Genomic DNA, 16310 nt, shown 5'->3' with positions numbered 1-16310 from the left:
GTGTTAAAAATATTACTATTTTTTTTTTTACAAAATTGGTCAAACTTAGAGTAGTTTGACTTTGATAAAACATCTTATAACCTAAAACGGAGGGAGTAGCTAATACGTGTATAATATTTTTTATACATGTATTATGCATTAGTATAACAGCCAAAAAAAAATATAGGGACGGATGAGGTTTTATGAAATATTTATCCTAAAACCTGTGATTCTTTGAAACAAGTTATAAACACATGTTACAAATTTAGCTGGACGGTTTCTAGCCAAAAATTATTAAGTCCATATCTTTCAACAAACCCGCTCCAAAATTGATAGAAACCTGGGAGAGTTCTTTTTCCTCATTGATAGAGGCTTGTTTCCATGACAGCGTCTTCTGAATATAGTATTAGCACTTGAAAGAAAATTCTACAGCAGAGAACAGCTCACTGATATACAAAACCAGAGATTATGCACTAAAATATGTAGTAACAAAATAGATTCGAGCGTCATGGGCGGCAGGCCTCTGCAAGGCTGCAATGAGCCTGTAGCTGTCGGCGTTGCCTTTCTTTGGTTCTTCGCGAAACAGAAAACGGACATGTACTACATGCCTAGCACGTTGCATTAGTTCTTAGTCAAGTGGCAGTTCCATTCTCTTCTTCTTTCGGCGTCATGACCTCTTTATAAGTGGACACATGTACAGTACTTATAAGTTCAAAGCATTCATTTAATCTTTTATTTTTTACTCCATCCATTTATTCTAAATAAGTTTATTTATAAGTAATCATCACATTGGAGTAAATAAAGGTACAAAATAAATGCATTGAAAGTAAATAAAAAAATTTTTATAGTGGGATTTGATAAAATAGATATATTCTAGTCAGTTTGGTTTTATATTGGTATGTGTAGGATGTGTGAAAAATAAACTTATTTTGGGACGGTTGGATTTTTTTTAATAATATACCATCAATAACTATAAAATTAACGTCATATTTTCAAATTATCACGCTACAATAAACATAGATGTCACATTAAATACTCCCTCCAATTTTTTGAATCTACATTAAAAGATGATTGTAGTATTAGTTAAAAGTTACGAATATTTATTAAATGCCATGCACTTACTGTATAGGTTCTTTTTTTTACATGAAGTACATTTGATAACATGAAAGAGAGAAGTGAGGATAGGGAAACCTCGTTGCTATATTTGATATTAGCTTAGAATCGAGTCCTAGCATTTACTAATACTAAAAAGAATTTGGTTGCATGGAGTGAAAAAAAAGATAATACCAAATATTTTGATACACTAATAGGTAAGAAATTTTGTTGTCTCAACTATTAAAAAGATAGTTGTATTAACAAGAGCATATATTGGAATTTACCCATGTCCATGCCCTTATCTAGATAAATAAGCAGGAGTATTTTCATTTCCCAAATTTGTCTGACCCATTTGGCCAGTTCAATCCAAAAACCAAGTGTCCAAAATGGAATGGATCCGTGCCATTGTTGCCTTAATGCCGTCCTCAGGCGATTTTCTCCGTTGTACACGCCCTGATTACACGAGTGGCAAAAAATAGCCTGATTCTTCTCTTCTTCCTTTTCACTGTGCTCCATATGCCCTCAATATCCTATCAAATCCAATAAATACCCTTGACACACTAAGAATCGAATTATAATATTTACATTTCTGCTCCTCACAGTGCTCAACTGAAATTACAGAAAATTGTCGAAGGGATCAAGCGAAAGGCTTCTTTTATGTGGAAAATGGAATAAAAGTCTCGGATTAAAGAAGCAATTGCCGTTTCAGACGAGGGTGGCAGCCATATAATTTGCTTGCGCCAAAACCAAACATAGAGCAGCAATAGAGAGGAGGAGAGGGAGATGATGGCCCATCTCCTTCTCCTCCATCCACCTGCCAGCTCGAAGATTTCTGTCTGAATCGATCGGATCAAGATCAAATCAAGGAGGGAGGAGGTTGAGCAATTCCTGACAGGGACAGATCGGGAAAGCTCTCACAGCTTTTTCTTTGTTTTTGTTTGATTTGTTCCTGCTTTTCGATTGGAAAATTGGGAGGGGAGGAAGGTGATAGCCATTGAGGTGGTGGCATTTGCTGTCACCACCTTTAGCTATCGCCTTCCTCTTCCTCGTCTCGCTCGCCCCCCGGTCTAGCTTCTTTCTGCAGGTATTCAATCGATCGAGCAATCAGTTATTTTCGTTTTTGTTCTTGTTTTTTCTTTTTTATCATGGAAGCTCTCTGTTCATCTGATTTTGGTAGTGAATCTTTAATTTGTTTGTATGGCACGATTCACCCATAAATCAATCGATAATTTTGATACGATTCAGAGAGTGATTGATTTACTGCACTGGTTTCATCCAGGGAAGAGGGGAATAAAATTACTCTTTTTGCAAAAAAAAAAATCTGAAAATAGGGAAAATAATCCAGCAAAATCGCATGTAATTTTGATGTTTGTTCATCGTTTCAAACTATACGTATTAGGAGAAACCAATCTCTACTGCTCCTGGCTGATTTTGTGATGAAAAATGGCCAGTTTCCTCTAAAACAATGACCAAATTTGACACCCTCTTGTTCTTGAAGGGCCGGACAGAAAAAACAAAACAAAAGAAGGCACCAGCCAGCCATGGCGATGGTGCTGGACTCCTTCGTCACCCGGTGCACGGCGTCGCTGGAGGACTTCGCCGGGCAGGAGGCGTGCGGCGCCCTCGGCATCGGGGACGACGTGCGGTGCCTCCTGGCCACGCTCCGGCGCGTCCAGGCCGTCGTCTCCCACGAGGAGCGCCGCGGCAGGGTGCTGAGCGCCAAGGTGGACGCCTGGGTGGCGCAGGTGAAGGACGCGATGTACGAGACCGACGACGTCCTCGACGTGTCCATGGTCGAGGGCGGCAAGATGCTCGCCGAGGGGGACAGCCCGCCGACGCCCAAGGCGCGCTGCTCCCTCATGTTCTCCTGCTTCAAGCCTGCATCCGCCCCCAAGTTCCACCACGAGATCGGCTTCACCTTCAGGGAGATCGACGCCAAGCTGAGGGAGATCGAGGAGGAAATGCCCAGGCTCCCCGCAGGATCTTTGCACTCTGAATCAAGAAGGGATTGGTTCAGTAGAGGCATCTGCAGTAACTTCTCTGACGCCATTAGGCCACTCGCGGTTGGGACACAGGTTCAGAAATCTCTGGATGGCCTTGTGCCTAGGATGATCAGAGAGGGCAAGAAGAAGGTGGATGTCTTGGCCATCGTCGGCGCAGTGGGGATCGGCAAGACAATGCTTGCTAGGGAGATTTACAACGACGAGAGGATGACCGAAACATTTCCAATTCGTGTGTGGGTGAAGATGACAAAGGATTTGACAGATGTGGATTTCTTGAAGAAGATCATCATCGGTGCCGGTGGTGGTGTCAATGTTGGTGAGATTGAGAGCAAGAAGGAGCTCCTTGGAATCGTCAGTTCTACTCTTTCGAAGAGGTTTCTCATTGTATTGGATGACTTGGACAAGCCAGGTATATGGGATGATCTGCTCAAAGATCCACTGGGAGATGGTGTGGCCCGAGGCAGAATACTAATCACAACACGGAGCGAGGAAGTGGCAACAGGCATGAAGGCCATGGTCCACCGCGTCGACAAAATGGATGCAGAGAATGGCTGGGCATTGTTGTGCAGGCAGTCTCTCCCAGAGTGCAGTTCAGAAGAGCTCGCGTCACTGAAGGATGTTGGGATCAAGATTGTGGAGAGATGTGATGGCCATCCTCTAGCAATCAAGATGGTTGCTGGTGTCCTAAGGTCTAGAGGCAAGAGCAAGGCTGAGTGGGAGATGGTTATGAGAAGTGATGTTTGGTCCATGCGGCCAATCATTCCTGAGCTGCCTCAAGCTCTCTACTTGAGTTATGTTGATCTGCCTTCTGAATTAAAGGAGTGCTTCCTCCATTGCTCTTTGTATCCAGAAGAATTACCCATTCAGAGGTTTGGTCTTATCCGACGTTGGATAGCTGAAGGCCTTGTAAGTGACAAAGACAATAAGTTACTAGAAGATTCTGCTGAAGAGTACTATGCAGAATTGGTAAGCAGAAACCTGTTACAGCTTTATGCTGGTAATCTTGATCAGTGCTGGATAACGCATGATCTTCTTCGCTCACTAGCACGCTTTCTGATAACAGATGAGAGTATCTTAATCAGCGGCCAACAGAGATTGAGCACAGACCCATTGTCATTGTCAAAGCCACGACACCTGACATTGTGCAACATGGAAAACAGATTTGATGATCCAATTTCAGTAAAGCAGCAGATGAGCCTAAGGTCATTGATGCTCTTCAATAGCCCAAATGTCAGATCAATAGATAATCTCGTCGAGTCAGCATCATGCTTGCGTGTCTTGGATCTGAGCAAGACAGCATTAGGTGCTCTCCCAAAATCCATTGGTAACCTGCTTCATTTGAGGTACCTCAATCTTGATGAAACTCAGGTCAGAGACATACCCTCTTCCATTGGCTTTCTTATAAACTTGGAGACTTTGAGCCTTCAGAATTGCCAGAGATTGCAGAGACTTCCTTGGACCGTCAGGGCATTGCTACAGCTTAGATGCCTTTCGCTCACAGGAACTTCTCTTAGTCATGTACCAAAGGGTGTTGGTGATTTGAAGAATCTGAACTATCTTGCTGGTTTAATCATTGGTCACGACAACGGTGGACCTGAGGGTTGTGATTTAAATGACCTACAGACTTTGTCAGAATTAAGGCACCTTCACATAGAGAACCTGGATAGAGCTACTTCAGGCGCTTCTGCACTTGCAAACAAGCCATTCCTCAAGGATCTACACCTCTGTGAACAGGCACCATTGATAGAGGAGCAGCAATCTGAACAAGAACAAGAGAATCAAGATGACCAAAAGGAAACAGAGGAAGAAGAGAAGGAAGTACTTGATGTAACCAATAGCCAATTTAGTAGAGAGGAATCAATCAAAGCGAGCGAAAAGATATGGAACGAACTCACCCCACCCCAGAACATTGAGAAACTAGTAATTAAGAACTACCGAGGTGGAAAGTTTCCAAACTGGTTGACAGGTCCAAAGCTGGGCATATCATTCCCTAGTCTTGTGTACTTGGATATCGACAACTGCATGTCATGCACGGCACTGCCTGCTCTTGGCCTCCTAAACCAACTCCAGTCCTTGCAAATCTCGAATGCAGACTCAGTCGTCACCATTGGTCCTGAATTCCTCGGTGCAGCTTCATCATCATCGGCCACTGCTTCCTTCCCCAAGCTTGAGATATTAAAGCTCAGAAACATGAAGAAATTGGAAGAGTGGTCATTAGCCGTGGAAGAGAATCAGATATTGTTACCATGTCTTAAATCACTGCACATACAGTTCTGCCCCAAACTTAAAGCTCTACCAGAAGGACTGAAGAATGTTTCGCTGTGTGAGCTTCATGTCGAGGGTGCATATAGCCTAACAGAAATAAAGGACCTGCCGAGAATATCTGATGATCTCCAACTCAAAGACAACAGAGCACTTCAGAGGATCTCTAGCTTGCCTGTATTGCAGTCTCTCACCATTGACAACTGCCCAAAGTTGAAGCATGTTTCAGGCCTTGACACACTGCAGCATCTCAGGCTGGCGTTCCCTCCATCCACAGAGACATTTTATTTTGATGAGCTGATCATCTTCTGGAGTATTGCATTCCCACGGTGGCTGGAGCTGTTGATCCGTAAGCGCGATGGGCTGCGCCATTTCGAGCTTCAGTGCAGCCTCTCATTGCTCAGGAGCTGCCTGGACGGTGGCAAGAACTGGAGCATCGTTCAGCAGATCCCCGAGGTGCGGATCACCAGCACCGATGGCAAGAGGTACATCCGGTACAACAAACGCCGCTGCATCTATGAGACGAATGCTCAATCTGAAGATTGAAGCCTTCGTGAAAGTCCCAGTGCAGTACGTTTTTTTTTTTTTCATCTTCATTGTGCAGTTCATCTTGTCAAGGTTCTCTTGTTCAGTTGTGTGGTGTCATTACTTACAGAAGTGTATATTTTCGTTGATTTATTGGCAGTGGTTTGGGTTGTTACAAGGACACATCTCAGTTTTCCTGGGTAGTCCTTCCATGAGTTTTGTTTGCAATATTTGCCAACACGTGCATTCACACAGGCTATTATGTAAGCCTTTGTTCTATCTTTTCTAATTACATTTGTTTTGCAAATCAAATATCCGATAAAATTTAGTTATCCCTTGGGATAAGGGACAGATTGAAAAACTGATATGCAGGTATATTTTTCTCACATAAGATTCCAACATTGATGGAAACTAGATACGATAATTTGTTCGGAGTTTCTAACAGGTCAATTCATATATCTGTATAAGCCGTAGGTATATTAAACATGTGCTGGTTTAAAAAGTTGATGATTACAAAACCTACTCCCTCCGTTCCAATAAAAACCAACCTAGGATTAGATTTGATATAATAATTGTGGAGGTTGGTCTTTTTTTTTTTTTTGGATGGAGGGAGTATTTCACAGTAATCTCACTTGCACATGTTTTTTTCCAGGTTATAGTAAAATGAAAATTGTAGACAAGACAAAACAAGTCTAAAATGGGTAGGGACGAAAACGGTATGAAAACTTCCCAGATTCCGGACCTATTTTCAGAAACAAAAACTTTCAGTCGGATTTTTTCGGAAATGGATATGTTTGAAGTGGTTCCTACCTATGCGGAACGAATGAAAATGTAGAACCTTGTACAGTTGGAAACTCGGATAAAGCAGAGTTGGTAGAGGACGATTCAGGAGCTGAATTTGTATGGATTCAAGCCGCATTTTCCCGCTAATAAGTGAACAACCATGATGATTTCGCCATGACGTTCCTGCTATATGCGATGGGATAAATGTATTGATGATATTCATGAAGGGGCATCAGCAGTTTCCGGCTTTCCCGCGGAGTGGGGCGGGAGGGAAAGGAGAGGAAGTGGGATGGGGTAGCGGAGGCGCCACCATCCACCAGGCGTCGGCAAAGCGGATGTGCTCCCTGCCGGCTCCAACCAACAGAGAGAAACGCCGCGGGTGGTGGAGCTGGGGTGAGGAAGCTGCTGAGGGTGCTGATCGAGCTTCCCTAGTAGCAGGCTAGCAGCAAGCCAAGCCTCTCCATCATTGGGACTTGGGAGGAAGAGCTATCGGTGGAGACGTAGGGAGGAGAGGCAGGCGCCACGCTGTTATGTCATGGCCTCATGGGGAGGTTACGGGAGGAGGAGGAAGCATAGCTGCCTAGAATTGGGCTTTTTGATATTGGGCCTTCCGGTCTGCACATGTGCAACCAGTTGTGATTAGGGAATTTTTTAATTTTTAATTTTTTTAATTAAAAGTTTTACAAAAAAAATTTTTATTTCAAAAAATGACAAAACTAATCTCCCCAGAGGGCGAGAAATGTGACGTGGCAGACGGCCGTTGGTTCTCGGACGATGGCCGTCAACCGAGGACAGGACATTTTGCAGGCGGGCCCCTTGCCGCCCTCGGCAAGGGCGGTTTTAAACTGTGCAGGGGCCACCTACAAGAGGGCGGCGAGAGGGCGTGGATTTTTTTTGCAGGCGGCCCCCTTGCCGCCCTCTGGGAGGGCAATTTTGTACTGTTGAGGGACCAACAGCCAAAAAAATCATAGTTGTAATGTTTTTGATTTATTTTGTTATGTTTTTGTATTGAATCGTTTGTTATAAAAATTTGCTAAATAATCATATTGAAAACGAAGAAAACATGAGTAATGTTTGTAGATTTGTTTGATGTAAAATATCGTATTTGACCGAAGAAAATTAGGTAAATAATGAGTCTGAAAACAGGAAAATTAGGTAGTTTTTTTTAAAAATTTTAGATGAATACTTTGCAGTCAAATTGGAGGCCGAGGAGGCGGTGTGTGACTTTGAAGTGTTAGGTTAATGATCTTATAGAAACAAACATAGTATGTAAAATTTTGTAAGTATTGGATGGTATATTTTTCAGCCGGATTGGAGCTAGGGATGGTGTGCTCTAGATCAAACTAAACTACATTTTACAATTAACACTATGGTCTATGTCTCAATTCCTACTAATATCTTCTGTGCCCTAGATCTATACAAATGTGTTGTGTTCTACAGATGTACTAAAATATATGGAACTAAAACTAAAATACAACATAAATTAAAAACACAATGTATTTACAGATGATGAAGTGAGCAAACCAGCAGGGCTTTGCCGCTCCCCTTCTTCTACCCCTCACCCCTCCCTTTTTCTTTTTTTTGGAATTTTGAGTGATTATAATAAAAATTCAGAGAGGGGGAAGGGGTTTTATTGTGTGTGTGTGTGGGGGGGGGGGGGGGGGGAGGGGGGTGGGGGGGGGGGGGGGGCAAAGGGGCAGCCTGCAAAATTCCAGGCCACTCGCTGCCCTTTTGCAGGCGGCCCCCTCAATTGTGTAAAATCGCTCTGTGTAAGGTCGGCAAGTGTAAGATCGCCCTTAGAGAGGGCGGCAAGGGGGCCGCCTGCAAAACTGCACGCCCCCTATTGACGACCGTCGCCCGAGAGCCAACGGTCGTCTGCCACGTCAGATTTCCCGCCCTCCGGGAGGGCGATTTTTAAAACTCGTCCTCCCAGAGGGCGGCGGGAGATTAGTTTTGTCAATTTTTAAAATAGAAAATTATTTTTGTAAACTTTTAATAAAAAATTTAAAATAAAAAAATTCTGCGATTAGGTCGGATGGCTATCATTTCATTGGTGACAATTAGATGGTTGTGGTTTTTGTTGGTGACAAGGCTTCACCACAACATAGAGAATTGCTATTAACTACACTAAGTGGGGATGCATTGTATAGGTTTATTATAGGATAACACAGGTAATCTTAAACGCTACAAGTAATAACACAGGTATACAGTAGTGTAGTACCTTGGAAAGATATAGCAAATCGTTAAATATCATATGAGTACTTAATTTTTCTTCAAATTGAGGAAAAAATGGTGGCACATTATGATAAACAAAATTGTGTTACATCCTCCTTCCGTTTCATATTATATGACTTTCTAGCATAACATATATATGAATGTTGGCAATGCTAGAAAGTCTTATAATATGAAAACGATGAAGTATACTTTTTTCTTCAAAAAAATAAAATAAAAATTCTAGATTATGTCGAGGTTCGTGGTAGAAGTTTACACGTAGGGATTGGTGACGATACATGTTGGTACCGTAATAATACATCGATGATACTTAGAGGTATGCTTGTTAGATATGGGTGATGATACACATAGGTACCAGTGGTTTCGTTGGTACGTTTTAGCTAGTATCATATAGGTGTTGGCGATGATACAACATAGGTATATATCAATGATGATACATTTAATATAAATACTAGAGACGGTGCAACATAAGTACATGATACATGTATGTACCAAGGATTATATAATAAGGTTGGTGATGATACATGTAAGTACCAGGGACAAAACATGTTGGTGAGATATACTTGTACTAGTGACGATATTTTGTCAGTTATGAACTTGTGATGCCTTAAGATATTATTACAGGTAGAGAACCCATCTTTACTCATGGTTCGCAACCCCTTTTAATCCCTGGTACACAACCAGGATAACCAATCCGGAACTAAAGATGCCCATCTTTAGTCTCGGTTGAAATAGCCGGGACTAAAGAGTTTTTTTCTTTTCTTTTTTCATTGTTTGCATATTGATTTCGTGCCAAACTCACAGATCAAATAAGAGTAAATTACACTAGCGGTCCTTAAACTTGTAACGAGGTTTCACTTAGGTCCACGAACTTGCAAGCAAAACGAGTATCGTGGAATTTTTTTTATTTTTTCTCCCTTCTTCCTTCTTTTTTTTTTCTCCCTTCTGCCATTGGCCCACCAGTCAGTGGGCCTCTCTGACCTCACATTAGCCTCTTCTCTCTATCCTCTCTCTCTCCGGCCGGTTACGCAGGATGGGCGGCCGGCTACTGAAGCAGCGACCGGCGGAGCGGTCGGCGAGAAAGGAGCAGTGCGCGGGCACCGACCGGCGGGAGGAGAGGAGCAGTGCGCGTGCACGGGCGGCGGCTGGAGAGGAGAGGAGCGGCGGGCGTGCGTGGACGGCGGTTGGCGAGAAAGGAGCGGCGCGCGTGCACGGGTGGCGGCTGGAGAGGAGAGGAGTGGTGTGCTTGCACGAACAGCGGCCGACGAGAAAGGAGCGGCGCGCGGGCGCCAGCCGACGGGAGGATGCGCGTGCACGGGCAGCGATTGGAGATGAGAGGAGCGGTGCGCGTGTGGGGGAGGCGTCGCCGACCACGCCCGGGAGGAGAGGTTGCTGACCGTGGCCACGCGTGCAGGGGGAGGCGTCGGCCATAGAGCGCGCTAGCTTGGCGGTGGAGATGAATTCGTCGCCGACCACACGTGGTAGAAGTTTACATGTAGGGATTTGTGATGATACATGTTGGTACTGTAATAATAATTACATTAGCGGTCTTTAAACTTGTAACGATGTTTCACTTAGGTCCATGAACTTGCAAGCAAAATGAGTATTGAGATCCCTAAACTTGGTTTAATGTATCATCTCGGTCCAAAGCCTCGTTTGACCGTGATCTTACCTACGTGGCATGCCACGTGGACGATGACAAGGAAATTTTTTATTTTTTCTCCCTTCTTCCTTCTTTTTTTCTCCCTTCTGCCACAGGCCCACCTATCAGTGGGCCTCTTTGACCTCACTTTTCCCTCTTCTCTCTATCCTCTCTTTCTCCGACCGGTTGAGCGAGACGGGCGGCTGGCGATGGGCGGGGCGGCCGGCGAGAAAGGAGCGGCGCGCGGGTGCCGGCCGGCGGGAGGAGAGGAGCGGCGCGCGTACACGGGCGGCGGCTGGAGAGGAGAGGAGCGTCACGTGTGCGCGAACAACGGCCGGCAAGAAAGGAGCGGCGCGCGGGTGCCGGCTGACGGGAGGACGCGCGTGCACGGGTGGCAGCCGGAGTGGAGAGGAACGGTGCACGTGCGGGGGAGGCATCGCCGAACACGCTCGGGAGTAGAGGTCGCCGACCGTGGCCACGCGTGCGGGGGAGGCGTCGGCCATAGAGCGCGCGAGCTCGGCGGTGGAGATGAAGTCGTCGCCGACCACACGTGGTAGAAGTTTACACGTAGGGATTCGTGATGATACATGTTGGTACCGTAATAATACATCGATGATACTTAGAGGTATGCTTGTTAGATACGGGTGATGATACACATAGGTACCAGTGGTTTCTTTGGTACGTTTTAGCTGGTATCATATAGGTGTTGGCGATGATACAATGTAGGTATATATCAATGATGATACATTTAATATAAATACTAGAGACGATGCGACATAAGTACATGATACATGTATGTACCAAGGATTATATAATGATGTTGGTGATGATACACGTAATTACCAGGGACGAAACCTGTTGGTGAGATATACTTGTACTGACAATATTTTGTCAGTTATGAACTTGTGATGCCTTAAGATATTATTACTGGTAGGGAACCCATCTTTACTCACGGTTCACAACCCCTTTTAATCCCGGGTACATAAACGGGACAACCAATCCAGGACTAAAGATGCCCATCTTTTGTCCCGGTTGAGCGGGATGGGCGGCCATCGACCGAAGCGGCGAAGGACGGGGCAGCCAGTGAGAAAGGAGCAGCGCGCGGGCACCGGGCTGCGGGAGGAGAGGAGCGGCACGCTTGCACGGGCGGTGGTTGGAGAGGAGAGGAGCAGCGCGCATGCGCGGATGGCGGCCGGCGAGAAAGGAGCGGCGCACGTGCATGGGCGGCGGCTGAAAATACTCCACATATATAATACCTTATTCATATTACCTTGCTATTTTTAACATAGAGAAAAGTTTCAGTAACTGAATTTAGGTGATGGCATTAAAAGGTGGTCTTTTCTCCTAAAGATGAAGACGAAGATGAAGATGAATATTAGGTTTTTTTACGCAAAACGAGGTGGTATTAATGTACGATTGATTGAGTTTTAATTATTACAAACTTGAAAAATAGATTAATATTATATTTTAGAGCAACTTTCGTATAGAAATTTTTCGCATGAAACGCACTGTTTAGCAGTTTGAAAAACGTGCCACGAAAATCCTAATCTTTATCCAACTCATGTTGGAGAAAAGAACGGGACCAAAATGTGTTGCACAATTCAGGGTGATGAGACAATACACTTCTTTTTTGTGTTGTTCCTATATTGTATTTATGCTCCCTTCACTAAGAAATGTAAGACATGGTTTGTCATGGCATTCTCCATAATTGAACTTGTCCAGATATAGTGTAGTTCTTTATGCATCAGGTGGTATTGCAAAAGGAGAAAAACATAATTAATTCTTCAGGATCTATGATGCTAAATTGGTTAGTCCATGTTTTGCACTGTTATTATCACTGATCTGGAATTATTCTCGCAGAACTCTTAAGGGTCATCCGAAGATTGAATTTGAAAGAGCAGTGGACTGATGTGCTACTTCACTTTATTACTTTGTATGCTCTGAGATCAACAATCTCTCATGATAGATAGCATATTGTGTAATGCTGGAGACGTGGATAGAGATTAGTACGTTCATTACAAGTGAACTCGTGGCATAATTCTCTTGATTTTTGTGGTGTTTGATACATGTCTTTAATGGACTGTATTTGATTATTTCAATTCAGTCCCTATCATTTGATTTAAAAATATAGCATTCATCTGTAATCTCTGGAGATAATTTTCATTTTGTAATATATATAATAGTTTGTTATATGCACATAGATCATGATTTTTTATGATGTTCAGAAGACTGGTACATGTGAATAGAAAAAAAGGGAAATGTCATGTTGTTTGGGGTGAATTGGTGATAGTTTATGGCAATGCCAATGTATTTGTACGGGAGGTATGTTATAGGGAGATCTGCAGCTCATCCATGACAAATACTATATCTAGGTATGCTTGATGTTCTAGATATTAAATTTCCATAGCATTCTTCTATCTACTACTATGTTCTAAATATTAAACACCATGAGATTGTTTTATATGCCAGAAAGCTTACACTCTGATTGTGTAGTGGTAATAGATTTTTTGTATTGAAATTAATCTGAATTAAACTACAGAACAATTTTGATTTGTAGTCTCTTCGATTTGCCAGATTTTTAACCGTGTTCAACAAATTTTCACTCAATGATTATTTAACATCTTTTCACCTCATATAATTTGAAATTGATATATATTATTTCACGTTGCAACGCACGGACACCCAGCTAGTATATATGTAATTTGTAAATATCATTTACATGTTTTAGCAATGTAATAATCATGTTGTTTACTTGAATTTATTGGAGCATTCAGTTTTGTTTGCAACCATAAATTTATTTCCTTAGCAACGCACATGCACTTAATTTGCTAGCATAATAAATTCAAAATTGCTAGACGAGCGAAAAAGTTAGTGACACACAAGAGATTCTCTTGTGTATTCGTAGGAGAGATTATATTCGTAAGAGTAACAGGAAAACTCAAACGAAATTGGCTGCAAATGAAATTTTGAGGCTTAACTTGTCATAAGTCACGGCTATTTGCTAGCTGACGAGTACTCATAATGTTGAACAGAAACTAAACAAACAAACGTCAATTAAGTTCGCCCGCCCTATATATCTGTAGAACAGTAGAAGTAGCAGATATGAATCAGGCCATTGTAAAGCGGGGTTCAGAGCCTCTCGCCACGGATCCTCCTGGCGAGCTGAACGTCTTTGGACATGATGGTGACGCGCTTGGAGTGGATGGCGCAGAGGTTGGTGTCCTCGAACAGACCCACCAGGTAGCCTCCGCCGCCTCCTGCAGCGCCAGCACCGCGTGGCTCTGGAACCTCATGTCGTGCTGCACCGCACCAAAACATCGCAAAAATCAATTAACGTACGTACAAGCATCCTTAGAATAGAATGAGTCGATCGGCATAATTTAAACGTTTGGTTACCTTGAAGTGCTGTGCGATCTCCCTGACGAGCCTCTGGAACGGCAGCTTCCTTATCAGCAGCTCCGTGTTTTTCTGATACTTTCGGATCTCCCTGCAATCGTATATATATGATATAATTCAAATAAATATAATATAATATAACTGCAGCAGAATTACTTATGGAGAGAGTTAAGCATGCATGCATATATGCTATGGAAAGATCGCTCAAACAATTAATTAATTTGCTTCATCGTTCAGTTCTTTAGAAGATAAAAAACAGCTATAGCGTGGCGCTGGGACATGTACATCTTTGACATAGATGCTGGATTGAATTCTGTCATCATTGAAGAAAAGAATCATGTATCTACCTAAGGGCTACGGTTCCAGGACGGTGTCGGCGAGGCTTCTTAACTCCGATGAACGGAACGGACTTTCGAGCGACTCCTCTGCTGGACGGAGCAGGCATAACAGCGGCTATCTGCATGTCGATCGATTAATTGTAAAGATGCATCGTTCACAAGTGAAACAAAATTAATTAGTATTGTAGTAATCATTTTTGGCAAAGCATTTGTACATACAGCACGGAGTGGCTTTCTAGGGGCCTTTCCTCCCGTGGATTTCCGAGCTGTCTGCTTAGTACGAGCCATCCTGCAATCCATATAGACAAGAATATGCACATTATCCACATTGGCTATAACGCTAAGACAACAATTTTGAAGACCCTATAATATGAACAAGAACGGCGGGAGCTCTCCGGTTTACAAACCTCACGCAGATCCAAAAACTTAATTACAACGTTCACGAAATAATAATAATGTTAATTAAGATTAGACTTAAGACCTTAATTAGCGCCAAGAACAAAAAAAAAAATTCTAATCCAGAAAAAAAAAAGAACACCTTAATTAGCGTCGTAGATGAATAATGGTGGCGCTTGATTGGCCCAACAGATTTGAAGAGGGTAGAAGAGGTGGAGGGGCGATGATTCAACGGCTAACAATTCTGGAAACAAACCGGTGACAACAGTGTTTCGGGTCTTTGGAGTAGAGGAGGAGTCCGGATCAGGAAGGGAGGTTACAAGTTGCGAAGAATTGGGAAGAAAATAGAAAAGGAGAAGGGGAAGAAGAAGGGTCAAAAAGGACAATGCGGATATTTGCCAATAAATTCTTGGAATAAATTTGGAACTCTGAAACATGGTTCGGAAAGTGTAGAGAGCAAGCCTAAAAAGTCTTTAGATATGCATGAAAGTAAGACATTTTTCGTCAAAATTGAGAAAAAAAATAAACAAATGGCCGAGCAATTATGGCTTTATAATTAATTAGTCGCAATAAATCTAATCTTGTTTAAATATCTCGATTAAGTTAAACTAAGAAAATAAACACCAATTCAAATTTTAAAAGACCCGTACAAACTAAAAAAAAAGAGGAAAACCGGGATGTTACAGACAGAGAGATGCTTATTATTAGTACAATTTACAGGAAACTAACTAGTGTGGAGATCGATTGAAGAACACGTTAATTAGTAGGACAAGGAATTTCATTAGATTAAAAAAATGATAACTTATTTTATACCTCTCACAGTTCGACGAGTGCAGCAACTGCTATGGCTGTGTTTGCCTCCGAAAATCCCCCTCAGGTATGTTTTGGTGTGCAGATCTGACCGGAGAAGAGGGCTAATTTATAGGCGATCGGGCGGGCTAATTTACCGTTCCATAAACCGACTTATTAATTAGTCTTTATTTAACGAGAGCTCGATTGATTACCGTTGCATTTAATTAATCGACGGCTGAGATGGTTTGGTTGGTGGCACGGATCGGTGTCGATGCACGCCGCACTGCTATTGGCTGGCGCTACTAACACAAGGATTTCCTGGTTCCTGCGAATTTATGATGGTAATCCTCCTTTGGATAAAAATTGTTTCCTTTCACTGTAGATTATCAAGACAAATCATGCCATATGTATCTATATCTATATCTATATCTATAATATAAAAAGGAGGAGTTGCCCACCTCCAATCCTACATGCCAAATCATTCGGATTGATCCCTACCGTCCATCTGTGCGCGTGATTTCACCACCACACGATCCATCCATCCACGCCGAATACGCCGAATACTTCGCTCCTCCTCCTACACCCGCGAAGACATCACCCCACGCGCGAATACTTCGCTTCTCCAGTTCTCCTCCTCCTCGCTCGCTTGCTCCTCCTCCCCGCATGTTCTACCGCCGCGCCGCCGCATCCTCTCTAGAGATCTTCCCCGCGTGGATTGCCGCCGCCAGAGCCTCTGATTCTTCCCCGCCGCCGGAGCCGGTGCTTCTTCCCCGCGTGGACTGTCGCCACATCCCCGCCGCCGGCGCCGCTGATTCTTCCCCATCGCCGGAGCCGGTGCTTCTTCCCCGCGTAGACTGTCGCCGCATC

The 16310-nt window shown here is 43.3% G+C and overlaps 1 protein-coding gene and 1 pseudogene across 1 annotated transcript; one reads left to right on the top strand and one right to left on the bottom strand.

The window, feature by feature from the left end:
- Window positions 1–1797: 1797 nt before the first annotated feature.
- On the top strand, window positions 1798–6143 carry LOC127762855 (putative disease resistance RPP13-like protein 1). The gene is made up of 2 exons (XM_052287358.1): window positions 1798–2158; window positions 2573–6143. The coding sequence occupies exon 2, from the start codon at window positions 2616–2618 to the stop codon at window positions 5883–5885; it is 3270 nt and encodes a 1089-aa protein (XP_052143318.1). The 5' UTR covers window positions 1798–2158; window positions 2573–2615; the 3' UTR covers window positions 5886–6143.
- A 7336-nt stretch (window positions 6144–13479) lies between these two features.
- Window positions 13480–15530, bottom strand: LOC127764783 (histone H3.3-like; annotated as a pseudogene).
- Window positions 15531–16310: the final 780 nt, after the last annotated feature.

This window comes from Oryza glaberrima, chromosome 2 (assembly GCF_000147395.1).
Source record: "Oryza glaberrima chromosome 2, OglaRS2, whole genome shotgun sequence".
In the NCBI taxonomy this organism is placed as follows: Eukaryota; Viridiplantae; Streptophyta; class Magnoliopsida; order Poales; family Poaceae; genus Oryza; species Oryza glaberrima.
Note: the sequence above shows the minus strand (reverse complement) of the source record. Positions and strands in the feature narration are given on the sequence as shown.